This window comes from Ischnura elegans, chromosome 4 (assembly GCF_921293095.1).
Source record: "Ischnura elegans chromosome 4, ioIscEleg1.1, whole genome shotgun sequence".
In the NCBI taxonomy this organism is placed as follows: Eukaryota; Metazoa; Arthropoda; class Insecta; order Odonata; family Coenagrionidae; genus Ischnura; species Ischnura elegans.
The window spans coordinates 32,553,976-32,570,350 of record NC_060249.1 but is presented as its reverse complement, the minus strand read 5'-3'; the positions used below and the strand labels follow the sequence as shown (position 1 = coordinate 32,570,350).

The 16,375-nt window shown below is 38.7% G+C and overlaps 1 protein-coding gene across 1 annotated transcript; it reads left to right on the top strand.

Moving 5' to 3' along the window:
• The first annotated feature begins 32 nt into the window (after positions 1–32).
• On the top strand, positions 33–13,175 carry LOC124157232 (elongator complex protein 5). Its single transcript, XM_046531794.1, has 6 exons — positions 33–271; positions 341–448; positions 553–900; positions 4,704–4,873; positions 7,131–7,306; positions 12,094–13,175. Exons 2-6 carry the CDS (start codon positions 391–393, stop codon positions 12,197–12,199), a joined length of 858 nt encoding a protein of 285 aa, XP_046387750.1. The 5' UTR covers positions 33–271; positions 341–390; the 3' UTR covers positions 12,200–13,175.
• Positions 13,176–16,375: the final 3,200 nt, after the last annotated feature.

Here is a 16,375-nt window from a genome sequence, read left to right as displayed (position 1 = left end):
CGCCGGCCACCACGAGGAGTATATAATCCTTGAGGAGAATCATCTTTGTGCATCTTTGAGGGGAATGTACGGCATGTCAGGGATGTCTGGCTAGAATGGAAAATTTCGACTAGCATGAGGGCATTTGCCTGCGTTTTAGCATTAAATAATCGGAAATTTTCTTATTAATTGATGTAATAATTTTTTTATTAGTGGCCGTGTGTTTTGATCGTTGAATTTATTTGAACAATTGAAGCAATTTCAGTGGATGGAGAAGCAGCACCGTAAAATCGTTAGCGAGTGGCTCGATGCATGGAATGTATTATCAGTGATTCAGTATGTAATCACTATGTAATATCAGTGATACATTCAATGTGTTGTGGAAACTGAGTGGCACTTAGCAGCGGGAAAATGACGCTCAGTGAAGTTGTGACTGGAAAGCGAAAATGCCGTTTTCTTCTAATCTCTGGTTAGTGGTGCATTTATAATTTCTTATTTTCAAGTGTAGCACGATTTTTATGTTTTGTTTCGTTATTTTCTAAATTGAATACCTTGAACTTATTCTATTTTTAGATACATTTGAAAACGATGGATCTTCTCTTCTAATCGGAATAATTCAAAGTTTGATTGATAGAAAATGTGCCGTCCATGTTCTTTGTTATGAAAACCACGTCTCCCACTTCAAAGACTTGCTGCGTGTGACGGAAGATACGAATGTGAAGTACCATGATCTTTTAACGGATCACAAAGGTTGGCTTGGATTGGATAAAGCTGGGTCCCAGAATGAAGTTAATGAACTTTTTACGTCAATGAGGGGTGATTCAACTCTGGTAATTGACTCCTTGGCGTCAATGATCATCAATTCGAGCTCTGCTGCGGTGTACAAACTTATTCATCGAGTCGTTTCTTCGAAAGAACAAGGTATGTCTGAGGAGGCTGACATTTATTGTTTTGTTTTTGTTGACAACTGACACTGGAGCAATGTTAATTTAATAAATTAATATTCCTGCTCTACAGTTCGTCTAGCTCGTTTATTGCCATCTTTGCAATGACCAATTTTTTCGATGAAGCACTTGTACCGCCAGAGGGAAATAATTTGCCACAGCCATACTTTTCATCAAATTCTTGTGAAAATTTGCAGGTTTACAATAGAAGTCATGGAGAATCCAAATACTAATTGAAAAATATCCTCGGGGATATCGAAAATTTTCTAAAAACAGCTAGTCATGAACGCTTCCTAAACAGATTATCAAATTCAAAAGCCCTGCAAAGCTCCTCCAAAGTTGCTAAATGTAACATTTCAATCATGCTATCCATGGTTCACTGTTTTACGTGAATGATAAGCATGTATTTATCATCATGAATGAAACAAAATAACCATGAAAAAGCTTACAATTTTGAAAGCGAAATTAAGGTAAGATATTCACTTCGAAGTTGACAAATTTCGTGGGCTGTTTGGGAATTGTTCGCACAGCTCCAAACAGTGGCGTAGCCAGGAATTTTGAATTTTGTTAGGGGGGGTCCTAACTGGGGGGGAAATTTTTGAAAATTGGTGTACGAAGTAGAGGATTTTAAAATAATTTTAACGCTACTCATAATTGAAAAAACTTCATTTTTCAAAGAAATATTTTTGTAAATACATGAATTTTCAATGCTTATTTGGTTTTCTTTTGTGATGCAAAGTAAATGTGCTATTATTTTTCGGGGGGGGGGGGGAGGGGAGGGGTCTGGACCCCCTCGCTATGCCTCTGGCTCCAACCCAATACCCACAAGCAGCTTATAAATGGAACAGCTGGTCGTGAACGTTTCCTGAATAGATTATTAAATTCAAAAGCCCAGCCCATTTCCTCCGCAGTTACTAAATGTAATATTTTATTCATGCTATTCATTATTCACTATTTTGCGTAAACGATAAGCATTAATTAAAAAACATGAATGAGTGATTAAGGTAAGGCTTTTAAAATTAGGGCTAATATGTTCAAAAATTCAAAAGTGTTATTAACTTTGCGTGACTGTTTATGCTGAATTGTTGATGAAATGTGCGTAAATTGCCAAAGTAATATAGTGAGGGTAATATTCTCATCGACAGTTTTAATACGGATTTCATCAATTTATTGATGGGTACGACGCTGGAGCGATTCTAAAACTTTTTAGTGATGTCACTCTACCTCGTCGGTGAAAGTATTCACAGCCAAGAGGGCCTGTGGTAGTTTCGTCATGGCAATGTGCTTAAGTTTTTCATTATAAATTTGCCTAATGATTGTATAGTAATAGCACATTATTTGTAATTACAATGGTAGCTACTTTATTTTATCACTTCCCATAAATAAAATGTATTAAAATTAATAATAGAAATTCATAAAATTAAACTTACATCTGCGTACTTTGAATTGGTGATATATTTTCCGATAACACCTTAGCCTTGATTGCGATTGAAAGTGGTGAGAAATTAGACCTTGCATTGATGAGAGCCGGTGAAAGCTAAGTCAAGGATGTGCACTTCGGTTTTTGACAGTTAATTTCTGCCATCACTCCAAGGATTTAGTGCTTAATGTATTATAATCATTGACAGTGACAACAGAAAATGTATTGCTCTTCACAGTTAAGTACAATAACTTGTTACCTTATTCAAGTGTTGATACACCGAGGCATACGTTTTAGGAAATACATGTCAATCCAGTAGACTTTCTGTTAGTGATGTCAAGACTGAAGATGAAACCTTTTTTTTCAAAAGTGGACACTTAGGTAGGAATACGATTGAAGGGTTTTACCCTTATAAACGCCCAAGTTAGGAATAAAAAATACATTCTAAATTTAGAAATACGGATACATCGAATTTAGTTTAAAAATTTCACTCTTACATTGAATGCCAATTTAGCCTAAGTAGTGATAGCATACCACTTCCTGTACGATTAGAGTTCGAGATTCAGAGAGTGCGAATGTTTTCCAGGCTGCCCTGTTGTACATTTTTTGTAATCTGTTCCATGTTCGTTTGGTTTATTGATTACAGAGTTTTTACCTTTTTTACTTATCAGGTTTTTGAGAATAAGCCCTAAATTAATGTTCATGTCGCTAGGTAATCCATATATGTTTCCTGGTGTATTAATAATGTCAAGTTATCATTTAAAAGTTGTTTCATGTACATCGATATGCTGAATGTATCCAAGGTAGATAAATGCATTTTTAGTGATGCCAATATTCAGGTTAAACTCGCTCGTCTTCATTTGGATTCATTTGTTTAGTGAAGTTATCTGGTGAAATTATTTGTGTACGGATGATTATCGTTTGGATATTTAACAAGTGACAGGCAAATATCGACTAACATTATCACGTGCAATTACACTTGGTGATTAACTGTAGACGTTAACACTAATTTTGTGTGTATTGTAGTGGCTCTTTTTTCTATTACCACGGTGAAATTGAGTAAATATTAACATGACAGCCTCAAAACAAAATACATGTTAATGATCAACTGTTTCCACGATATTTATCAATCGTAAAATTGCCTGAGGTGTAGGTACTTTGAGCGAAACATAGGTAAGAGTTTGGCTCTAATTAACAAGGATGATTTTTATAAAAAAATGCTGGTAATTCATGGTAGAAAACTAAACTACTTAAAAACCATTTATCAAATAGCAATAGTAACTTGTTATTGTTCATACTTAAAAAAAAATATTTTGTATGCACTGTTGTGATTTTGCCATCATTGTTGATTCAATAAATAACTTGTAACAGCACACAGCAGCAGAAATGATACTTCCAGTTTGGCACCAGCTTTAATATGTATTGAAGGTTCTCATTGATTCTTCGCCATTATTACCACGATGAAGATAAGAAACTCAACCTTTCATTGTGCTTTTCAAATGTCAACTCACAAGCCGTCAAACAGCTCATGACGCTTGCTTACAGAATGGAGCTGCCGAGCTTGTGCAATAACTAAAAGTACTGCAAATAACCCCAAAAGAAGCTTGAAAATCTTTTCCCAAAGGCTTGAGAGTGCTTCCTTAACTGTTAAGTTTCATTGGTATGCAACACTTCAATTCAGGCAAACTACAGTTTGTAAACATGTCTTTAACAGCTTCCTGATCAAGCTTTGGTATTATTAAATTTTTTTCTTTTTCTTGACCTCAATTATTTAATGATAAGTAACGTCTTCGTGTATAAGTCTGAGAATGATATACAATTGTTATGAATGATAAAGGTTGCATCCCTGGTGAAAATAAATTGTTCATGAACCATTCCAGAAGTGTGACATAAACTATTCAGAACCTATTACAGAAGTGTTCATGAACTGTCGGGGAACCATTCCAATAAGCCGTTCATCAGGCGTTTTCCTGCTGTTCATGAGGTGTTTTCATATGTTCTGGAAGCATTCTCTAACTGTACAGGAAGGGTTCAGGATAACACAAATGATGATTAATATTCAGAGTATAGGTCTGAGAATGATATGTAAAATTGTTGGCCAACATTTCGATGTATTCCTTATGTCTTATTCAGCATCTCCGAAACGCCACACTTACAGCTTATTTGACCAGTTTGTAACATTTAAATGGGCCAAAATACACTCCATGAACGGTTCCCCAAGAGTTCACGAACACTTTGGTTACAGGTTCTGAACAACTTGTTAAAAGCTTCCAGTCATTTATACCTGGATAGGCTCGCCCCATTAAGTCCACGCCTGAATATTTTTTATTTTCCAGTATTTGAAACAATTCATTTTTCAGGGTGTAGAATAGTTGGATTGCTACACCAAGATATGTTGGATGAATATGAGGTCATGGAGATGAATCATATTGCCGGGATAATTTTAAGGATACAGCCACCAAAGCCAAATTCCCATGGTAGGAATCTCTGCTGTATACAGCTGAAAAATACGAAAGGAAATAACCGCAGGGTTAGTATTAATTATCTAAATGCTATGCTGTTTTATTTCTTGTGATACTTCTTTTTAGCAGTATGTAGTATTAACTAGATTGCCATTTCATGTGACTCACTTTTCTATGTCTGTTATAATTGTATCATTACAAATTTTGAAAACACGTTATTTGGGGATAAGTATTTATCATGGTAATTTAGAGTGATTTTAATGGCATCCAAGATAACTTGCCCATAACTTTGCTATTTCTTCAAGGGCTACAGTGGGTTAGGGGGATCACAAAATGAAGAATAGAAACACACAGGAGAACAAATTCATCTGGTAATTAAAGCAAGATATTTTCTGGTCATACATGGGTGGACCAGAATTACAGTCCCAGTTTTGCTTCCAGTAGAGTTGCTGTCCCTTTCACATGGAAATAATTACTCAGCAAAAACCATAACACCCCTCCTGGGTCCTTCCTTACTCAAGGCCTTAGATAGTGCTAGTCTTTATGGACCTGAGATGGTGCCTCTGTTGTTAACCTTGGCATCATCTTGGGATTCAACCAAATTTTCATCTCTGGGGTGTTATCGTTCTATTTTCAAACAGACATGAACCTATTTTTGCTGATACATTTTTTGAACCTGAATATGGTTTAAGAAATTTCTTTTATCACACGAAATATGACTAAGTAGGATTTGTTTACGTTTCAAAACTATTTGGGTATTCTTACCAAGTGGAGATGTTAGAGTACTTAACACAAGGTGGAATAGGTATTTAACAATAATTTATGCCTTTATGTAACAATAATTTAAATCTTCTGCCATAGCATTTATTAAAGAATGCTCTCACAGATTAAAATGTAATCATAATGTAAAATGTCATATTCGTCCTCGCCCATGCAAAATTCCACCCTTGCAATGGACTGGCCAAAACCTATTCCTGTAATGCTTCCCTCCCTCCTGCTCCTTCTCGTGAGCCCCCCTCCCCAACTTAGCTGTTGACCCTTCCCATGTTTGTCTCTGGTGGATGTGATAATAATTATGAAAATAAGTGGGCATAGAGGGCTAAGAAGAGAAATGGAGGAACTTTTCAGCTAGGATACTTATTGCTCACAATGAAAATGAGGAACAACAGACTCACACCAACAGGGCTTGTTTGATGATTAGAAGTTCCCTCGCAAATCCCTGTTGCCGACAAACTCAGGGTTTATGGGCATCATTGTCATGCTGGAAGACCCACCAATCAAAAAGAACTCAAAGCTCTTGGTAGATTAGATAGCTTGTAAAAAGTCAATTATGTATTCCGTGTCTTCTTGCATAAAAACGGTAAACAGCATTTGTGCTTAAAATCAATTAACAAAGAAGCCTGATCTGATGCTGGTAACCTGTGCATTCTCCCATAGAAGCACTTAGCAACACCATGAAGCTTGTTGGAGCTCATTTCAGTCTGAGAATAGAACTGATGATAAATGTTGCCTTATTTTTTCTCTAAATTATGATGCTGGAAGGCAATGCCCCACATTTTTGTAACCATCACACAGTTCTATATTCAGGCAACATTGTAATAGAAACGTCTTGTCTGATATTTGTCCCCTTTTAAAGCTTGTGTTCACACCATTATAGAGGAAATAAATTTAAAATTAATTATATCAATTTAATACCAATAAGTTACTTTGTAAATATGAGGAAAAGGGTATATAAGTACAAATTATTTTAAATCTATCTAAGTATCAGTAGTAAATGAAATATTGCTATTCTAGCAGCTATTGATGCATTCTGTTTTAATCGACTCCTACATTTTAAAGTTTTTAGAGGTTTGTGTTGTGTCTCTGATATATTCAAGCCATTAATGTGTAGCATATGAGTAACCAGGCAGGAGAAAATAGCAAATGTGCTACAAACACCAGAGTGAACATTATTGATTTTAGAAATGCGTAATATGTACATGTGAAAAACCATGTGATTTAATCGCAACACATTCTAAGTATCCACTATGGAGAATTATGTGTTGTACACATGATTATGATTTCCAATCACCACTTGGGGTAAATTAGTTGTTTTTGATTGAGGTTAGTAGTATATGAAGGAGAAAAGTCAATATGTTTCTGCAACACCCCTTGGAATTGGAGTGTGTTGGTGACATTAAAAAGTTAGGTACATAGTGCTGGAGAACTTTGCCTTAAGTATCTTCTGGAAAGTAATATGAAATCAAGATCATATGTGCTGCGTAGAATATTTCATCTGGCTGAGACTTTTTGTGGATATTTACTGATAGACTAATTTTTTTGCAGGTGGAACATTATTCAGTTGATGCTTGTAACAGGCTGTGGTCAGAACCTTATACTGAAGCAGTGAAAAGTACACCAGCTGATGTAGTCGATCCTATGGCTGATGTCACTACTTTTAAGTTGAGTTTGGATGAAAAGGAGAAGGAGGCTCGAAGCCAGTTGGTTCTTCCATATTTGAGGTGAGCAAGGGGCAATCTTCGTTCCTGATATGTACTCCTGTGATTTCCAGCTCTCTCAAGATACATATGATGTGTCCTTTAACCGATTATTTTTGTGGTTATTTTAGGTGTCTATGTATGAAATCAATATTTGAGCATTGTTTGTGCCACTGAATGACTCTCCGTTGACCTTGTTCTTACCCAAGTCTGCATCTCAATACAGGCAGTCCTAGACTTAAGTACAGTTCACACTATCGTAAGTTCTAATTTGATATTTTTGACTTGACTTCTGGACTTCGAACATATGTTTATAAGCTATTTTTTAGATTTGACACATTTTTTACTGTGCATCCCAACATTCATCTGTTTCATATGGTGGTGTATGTGGTCCATACGAATGTATACGATAGAGTGCAGTGTTGACTTCAACCAATGTGATTGTTTTGTATCTGCTCCATTTCTTGATTTGTTGTGATAAAAATAAGTGAAAACTGTGAGAATGATGAGGTAGAGATTGGTGAAAATGAGCGAAGGTCGCATTAACTTAACACTATCAAGCAAAAGTTGACAATTATTACATGTGCTGAAAGTAGGGAATCATTTGTTGCAAATGGATGCTCTTTGCAATGAAGTCATTTTTGCAGTGTGCTCGATTGTGAAGGAAGAAGGTAAAATTATAGAATATGCAAAGGATCAAAAAAATATTCCTATGAGTATTGCTGTTATTTAAGCAAAGGCTTGCTGTTTGTATGGAGATTGGAACCAACAATTAAGAAAAGATGATGCAGATACTCCAAAATTTCAGGCTAGAGAAGGCTAGTTTGACCACTTTAAGAGAATAGCTTGTTTGCGCAATGTTAAACTCACTGATGAATCTGCTAATGCTAACTAAGAAGTAGCAAAAGAATTTATTTGATTTTTTCTGAAATTGTCGAAGAAGAAGGTTATTCTGATCATCAATTGTTTAATGATGATGAAGTAGAATTATTTTGGAAGAAGGTGCCAGATGGAACATACAGTAGAATCCTGATTTAAGGTTTTTCAGCGGGGACACAATTTAAAACACTAAATGCGGAAAAACACTAAATGAGGACCTGCCATTTTTTTCAGGTTTTAGGGTCTGAAATGATTGGAATGGCTTTTTATGAATAAAAAGTATTATTTTAAGTAACTAAATGGTGCTGAATGCAGCAAAAAATTCTTTAATGAAATGTTCTTTGCCCTATGAAGGTTGGATAATACTTTTCAGGAATCAGCTAAAAAAATGGGTAGTAAAAATAAGTAATGATCAGAAGATGACAATTGTTTCAATGAAATATTTTAAGAAAATTATAATAGTCATCAACTTAAAAGCATTCCCACACGGAATATTATTATGGAAATTAGTGATTCCATTTTACGCATATTTCAGTGGCCTCGAAGAAAATTTAAATTTTTTTCTGTAAAAGTGACATGTAGGTGACTATAGCATTTCTAATATAATAAAAAAGGTGTAAGTAGGTACTCGCAAAAACCGTCATTTCATCAATGATCAATGAAGATGAGTGAAATAAAGGGACAGCAGAAGATCGCTAATCCCGAATTCTAAACTACCGAATATCTAGGAAAAGGGAGATTTACTGGAATTTTGCCAATTTAACGTTTTCTGTTGCCTCGGCGAAACGAGCGATTTATGAGCCTCCTGTGCGCACATTTTGGATTTCGAGGCCATCCAAAAATGGAGAATCTTTTTTCTAGTATGCGTACAAGTTGATGGTGATTCAACTCGATGGCAACACCAGACTCGTTGTCATATCCGCGGCCTCATACAGGACGAATGGAGCCGGGAGAAGTTGCTTAGGTACGCGGCGCGCTGATCACCTTGACTCCGACTCATCGTTTCTCGGCAGCTTTTAATAAAATTTGGTTGGACCTTGAATAACGATTAGCTAAACTCTGTTAAGTGAAAAGTTTTAATCTTCAATAGAACTGGATTTCATCTGAAAAATTGTCAGTGCCTCCGGAGTTTGTCAATTTCGTCCGAGTTATGATGTCGCAGTCAACCACCAAGGGATTTCTGGACCTGCTGGATTTTCGTATTTTTCCGCGCTCATCTATTTTACCGTGGTTATGCGGTTATTTTTTTCAGCATGAGCGATTTATTTAGAGTCATGGACCGTGATAGTTCGTCAAAACTCCGATTGTCATTCGCTTTTCACATAAAATAGCACCAGATAAATATCTTTGAACCGGCAGCGATATCAACCAGCCGCATGTCGGTATATGGGCTCCGGGATATCTAAATTACGATGTAAAATAATATTGTTCCGTTAGGAAAAAATGCTTTCACTCACGATCATGACAGGGGAAACACTTCCTCGGTTCTTTCGCTGTTCCTCCGTGGAAACTGACCTTGGAATGGATCATAAAAAGAATCTTCTAGTGAACTGCGCAAATGATATTGGGCCTCTTTTGAAAAGAGAAAGTAGCCGACTGGAAAAATATTGGGCTAACAATGGACTACCCGTAGAGAGTAGAGTTGAAAGGGGCATAAGCCGTCAGTTGAAAACATTACGAGGAAACCATCATTGTAGCGGCCCTCGGAGTATAACTCGTGTCATCAGTCGTCACGTATCATCGAAGTTCACGAAGTGCAGGATAAGGTAGTTAAGAGGTTATTAAGGGATGAATTTGCTCCATTAGATCGGATCTCATACAAAAAGTGTCTGGTGTTTGGATCAGAAGGGGAGCGAAACATTACGAGAAGACAAATCACCTAGCTTGCGAGTTGAAGGTCCCAGCGCTGCGCTCGCGGAAGAAAGCAGTTGAAGAAGCGTTCCCCGGTAGATTCTATTGACTCTTGGTAAACTTTCATGAGACTCTTCTTTATGATGAGCAGAAATTCGAAGATTTGGATAATCATTTGCATGAGCCGTCATGAAAAAACGTTAAATCGGGCAAAATAATCTTGTGCGGGAAAATTTTTTACGACCATAAATGCGGAAAAACGCTAAATGCGGAAACACTAAATACGGATAATTTTTACATTGCCCTAATAGGGAATGAATCGGGACCCTAAAAAATAAACGCTAAATGCGGAAAAACGTTAAATGCGAAGACGTTAAATCCGGATCCGACTGTATTTGGCTAAAGAAGAAAAAGTTGCTCCAGGGCATAAGGCATTCAAGGAGAGGCTCACATTGCTTCTCGGAGGCAATGCAGCTGGAGAGAGAGTCCAAGATATGGTTTTTACCTGGAGGAAGAGGAGTAGTGCCATCATGGGGGAAACAAGGACGCCAGTTTGCTACAAGGTCTCACTTTCAGAGACAGGGTCCAAAAAATTCTCATATGCTTGCTCAGTCTCTTTTATTTGGAGGATTGGGGAAAGATCCCTTGAGGAGACTGTTCTCCTATATCCTACTTCCGAGTGTCCCTTGGCAGCTATGAGACAATTGGACTCTAAGAATAGGGAATGAGTCAGGTTTGGTAAATGGAAGATGGAGGAACTATTGCTTAGGAGGGTGGCAAAGGCAAGATGTTTTTAAAGTTGCACTTTTTGAATGGAGGGAGAAAGATTGTGCTGTGGAAGCAGGACAGCAGTGCTAAGGCAGTCTATCTAGGTCATTTCTCCCAACCTCCAAATCCGTAATAACTGTTTTGTCAGTTTTACTGTAGCAACATTCATTAGCGTGTGTGCAATGAGTGAGGAGATGAACATGTATCGACGCTTGGCAAAATGTTCTACCAATTGTTATTTTTATTGAATAATTATTTTAGGTGAAATACCCTTAAATCACTGAAGTAATTTTTGACTGGCCTATCAATTTTCTTTTCATGGAAAAAATACGCCTATGAAATTTTAAAAATGTCAGAGAAAATATGAGAAGGTTTCAATCTGTGGCCTCCCTTGTGATGAGTATTAAATGTGGTGAAACACTGCTGAAATACTTAATTAGGGCATACGGGCAAAAAGTGGAGAGCATGAGAAAATTTTAATCCTATGTAAATATGATATTCCATTGACTGAATGAATTCTCTGTTGTGCCTATTTTAGGCCTTGTTTCAATTGAAAATGAGCTTAAAAATTAATAATGACAACAAAAAGCACCCAAATCTCAAGGTATAAGTGTTGATGTTCTATTCAGGTACTTGACAGATATTGATTAGATTAAGTATTTGGATGTACATATTCTTAATCAGAATCAACTTTTTTGTGAATAGTATATCAGTCATCATTTGTTCATACTTTATGGCTGGCAGTTTAAATTTTTAGATCATGGAGGTGAGCTTATAAACATGAAAACATGTTCAAGTGGAGAAGGAGTGCGGAAGAAAACTGGCCGGGTTCCATGTTTTTTTCATTGAGTCTTTTGAAACTGTTCGACACCTCCACTCCAAAAATGTTTAATAATCGCCCACCGAATCAAATCTGCTCATCTAGTAGCCCAACAATACCATTCCGCTCAGATGTTAGTGTCTGGAGCATAAACGCTCTCCTCCAAGCTTGGGGAATAGGAGATCAGCATTTATGCTCCAGACACTGCCAGCTGAGCGCATCTGTAATGTTGGGCTACTAGATGTGCGGATTTGATTCTGTGGGCAACTGTTGAGCGTTTTTGCAGTGGAGGTATCGTGTTGTTTAAAGTCAAATCTTTAATGTGCTACCCAATTCCGTGCTGGGAACAAGACGTGTTTGTTATCTTAGAAGCTTGTACAAGCTGGCATCCCATTGGTCGTATGTTTAAATTCTCAATTGTCAAATAATATTGGTGACACTGTTACCTGAAAATGAGATACGTTTAAGAATTTGCTTTTCAATTTTATTCCAGAAATGACCCGAAAGTGGAAACCCCAGGGAGTGGGATAATCCATTACCAACCTGATGAAATGGATGACTGGGATGAAGAGGATCCTGATAATGATCTAAATATATGAATTCATTTTGTAAATACATTATCAATATGTCCAATATTTATCTTATGTTAAATTTTACACCAAGTATTTTTTATAATATCTCGTTTGAAGTTCTTGTGAGTTATTTCTTTAAATAGTTTGGTACATGTAAAATTACGTCTGTGAAAATACTCCTTTGAAACCAGCGCTTATTCTGGCTTATCAGAGCCACTTGGGGTAAAATTTCACTACCCACACATGCTTGCTCAGTGCATACTGGATAACCACCAACTCCATTCTGTGTGTAGTTAAAAATAGGCATTTGTGCTCCGTACGATGCATGTGGCAATTTTTAGATCTTATCTCCAAGCCCTCATTTGTATTGTTTTAGCGTCTGCTCTAACCAACCATTTTTAGTGGCCCAAGTTCCCTCTGAATGAAGAAGAGTTTATTTAGGGAGATCAAGTCTCTGTATTGGTCTAACCCTTAGGTCAAAAGTTAATGGCCTGGGTGCTGAATCGAATATTAATAATGGTAATCTGAACACGAGAGTTTTGTGTATTTAGGGATTGGTTGGCCTTCTAATGCTCATTGTCTCTCATGGGCTATAAACTGCGGACTCATTAATATCTATTGTCATGAGTTTTGGAATTGAGGGGTCTACTAATACATTCATTTGCTCTTATTATGGGAATTTACCATATTAAGTGGCAACTTTCCAGCTATGCCCCTACAGTTAATGATTTTTCTTATCTGGTAAGGTTACCAAGCAAAGGCCCTCCATTGCCATGTCTGCATGGAGGCCTTTTCTGTCCGTGCCCCTGCGGGTTGGGGGTTTAAGAATACTCTCGCAGTATCCCTGCTTGTCGTAAGAGGCGACTAAAAGGGTGGAATGAGAAAGTTAACCTGTCTAGTAATTCTAGTTAACCAGTGAAGAGAAGAGGAAGCGGGAGAATTTTTTTCCCTAATCAATTCATTTATGCTGTAGTTTGTTTGAGGAATGAAATTTTTGAACAGACTGGCTTTATTCCTGTATCCACTTGAAACCCCAAGAAGTAACCACGGAGTCATCAGTCAATCCTCAAGTTGAGAGGCATGTGGGTGGGTGTTGCAGTGCAACCAACACTCCCTCAGTGTAATTCCCCTCTGTTTGGTTTAAATTTCTCTCCTGAGGTTTTTTTTAGGGTCTTACACTGTCATGCTACATTGATTTACATGACTTCCTGCCATCATCTCATGAAATATGGGTACACGATGGTCCATGAAGTGTATAATAATCATAAAGTACGAGGGGAGTGTAATTAGTATTGCGACAATTTTTTTCTGAAACCTGTTGTTTTATTTGAGCATTCAAATACACCATGTTAATCCCCAATCTTTTAGCTACTCAACACTATTTTTCTAAGCAACTCCCATGTGTCTCCTTGAAAGGTGAGCCTGTATACTTGTACACTACCAATCCACTGGTTGATGTCTGAGCCAGCGTCGCACTGCATCAATAACTTCACCATCCACATAGCTTGTCTGACAGCGTCCTTTATGGGCCTAATGGAAATATGATGGGAGATCAGTGCTGCAGTGTGGATGAGGAAGAGCCGTCCACTGCAGTTTTGTGAGCTCCTCTTGAGTGCGAAGACATTTGAGGTATAGGGTTGTCGTGGAGAAGGTTAAGTTCATTCAGCTTTTTGTACCGGAAAACGTTTAAGTTGTTTCATTAATATTTAAAGAGTAGGACAATACAACCATACCCAATAGGCTTAGGGTATATGTCTTTGAAACCATGAAATCTAACCGTAATAGGCCAGATCTGACAACATGAGCCACGAGCCATGGGAACTACATCAGTATTGAAAATCAACCGGAGTTTTTTTGTCCCTTTCTGTCTGGATAATTTGTCCATACTCTCTCAATTTCCAGTTCCAAACTTATGTGCACATGCTTTCCACTTCTTATCTTAATAACAGGCACTTCCCGGGGGGTTTTCAATGAAGTCCGTTCGTCGTTTAGAAAGGTACTGTCGTGGACTGGGCCAAGGGGCAGGCTGGGACTCGAACCCGATTGATTGATGATGCGGTGGGGGATCAGCTCCCAGGGCACTTAGACCTGTAGGTCCATTGAGCTAACCAGCGATGACTGCTCACCCATAGAGGCCTATGTCCTTAGTGAGGGACAAAAGGTCCCCAATGGGAAGATCTGTTACCTCCTTGGGCTCTACAAAAGCTAAGCCCAGGTGTCTGTATCGAGTCCTCATGATTGCGGGGCACTCTCATATTAGATGGGTTGTTGTTTCCTCTCCCATCTCACACCATCTACACCTGATTCTGTAACCCCCAGCCGGTGCATATGTCTCTTAACATGATAGTGGCCCGTAAGCAGGCCTACTACCGTTCGTTTTTGTTCTCAGAGAGAGAGTACGTATTAAAGGGAATTTCAAGCTCACTTAATATTTTCTTGGCAATGTTAAAGTCAGAAATTCACGAACATTTAATCACAGCAGAAGATTTAGAGGTGGCATGCAAAACTGGGGGAGACGAACAAGATTTAGTGAGTTTTGCGTAGAGAGATGGCCATTTAGACGTGTCGGACGCAATTGTGGGGGAATTCTAGATTTAGGTGCAGAGGGGGTATCATCGGAACCTTCGTGTGATGTACTGGCTACACAGTTAATAATTGATTTGTGAACACTTGAATTGACAGAATTATTAACATTAACATTTTTAGAAGCACTTGAAGTTTGAGAAATTTTGTCTGAATCACCTGATGTGGCAAGTATTGCATATTTATTGCTTGTTGCAATAATCGGGGTAACAGTTAAAACCTTATTTTTACGTTTAACATGGACGGTGGTAAAATCCAGGCTCTGACAAGGGGAATGCGCATGCGTAAACTGGCTGGAGTGGCTTGCATGGCTTACCGAGCCCTGGACCGTGGCGTTGGCAGGCTGCTTGGCGGCGGATGGCTAGACAGGCGGTGGTGGCTGGGTGTTGGTGGCTACTGTCAGTGCTGCGGGGGCGGCTGATGGGGTGGTGGTGGCTGGAGGCGGCGTGATGACGGCTGCAGACAGCGCTGGATTGGCAGCAGGTGGCGGTGTGCAGGCGCTGGAGTCCACTGAGGAACTGGTAGCTGGATGTGATGATACCTTGGCTGCTAGCTAAATGCGCGGAATGGTCCCCTTTAGTACCTGATTGTTCAGTTCAACGAACTTCATTTTCACGAGATAATAACATTACATAAAATATGATATATATAACAAGTAACATGATAACAAAAAATATACATCTCGCGAAGCTGCTTAGGCATACGCCTCTTCAGCACTACTGGGGTTGAACACTGGTACGGGAGTGGTATTGGCCTGGCATTTACCCTAAGGACGACGGGAAACCCGCAAAACCACCGTCAGGCCGCCACAGTACGATAGACTATGGAATATTAATGTGCCAAGGATAAACTGCGTTAACATATTAACAAGTATAGACATATACATAAATAAATAATTAAGTAAATAAATAGTCTCTGCTCCTCTTTCACTGGCAATGATATAAATAAATAGTCTACTCCTTCACTGGTATTGACATCTGATATTTAATCTACACTGGTATCCCTGGGGGTTTGGGGGCAGGGGGGCACTAGGACGCTGTCGTCCTAACTGGGGTGGGGGTTCACTGGGTTGTTCCGTTCCTGCCTCTCTTTTCGGTCGTAGTGGGAGCCTGGGGGTGATGGTCGTCCTCATGCTGGCATCAGTCCCCAGAGTCAGCAGGGCTGCCGTCTCGTCCCTGGAGGTAAATTGAGGTCGTAGCTCTCAACCCTTAAACAGGCAAAAACTAGTTCTAGGTCTATGAAGATTGACGCAATGGAACACTACCAAATGCTGTGAAAATTACTCCTCAGCTGGTGATAACTTATGCCCCTCCTCAAGTCGTTGGATCTTATTAACAGTATCACAGGCGAGGAGAAGCGGCCAACGTCGAGCAACACTCGCCGCATTTTCGTAGTGTTTCGGCCGGATACACTGAAGCCTCTGATCCTTCCTGGGAATGCCCATGGTTATTGGATCAGAGCAACGTTGGCCTTACCTTCATTTAGGATCCTTTGCGGGACCCCTGAGGCGGCCTTGGAATGCTAGAGGTTAGCCTGGAGCATAGGGATGCCTGCTATGGCTGAGCCTCCGTTCCCTCCTTGCTGGTTGTGTCAGCATCGTCATCAGGGGGTTTCGGTTTA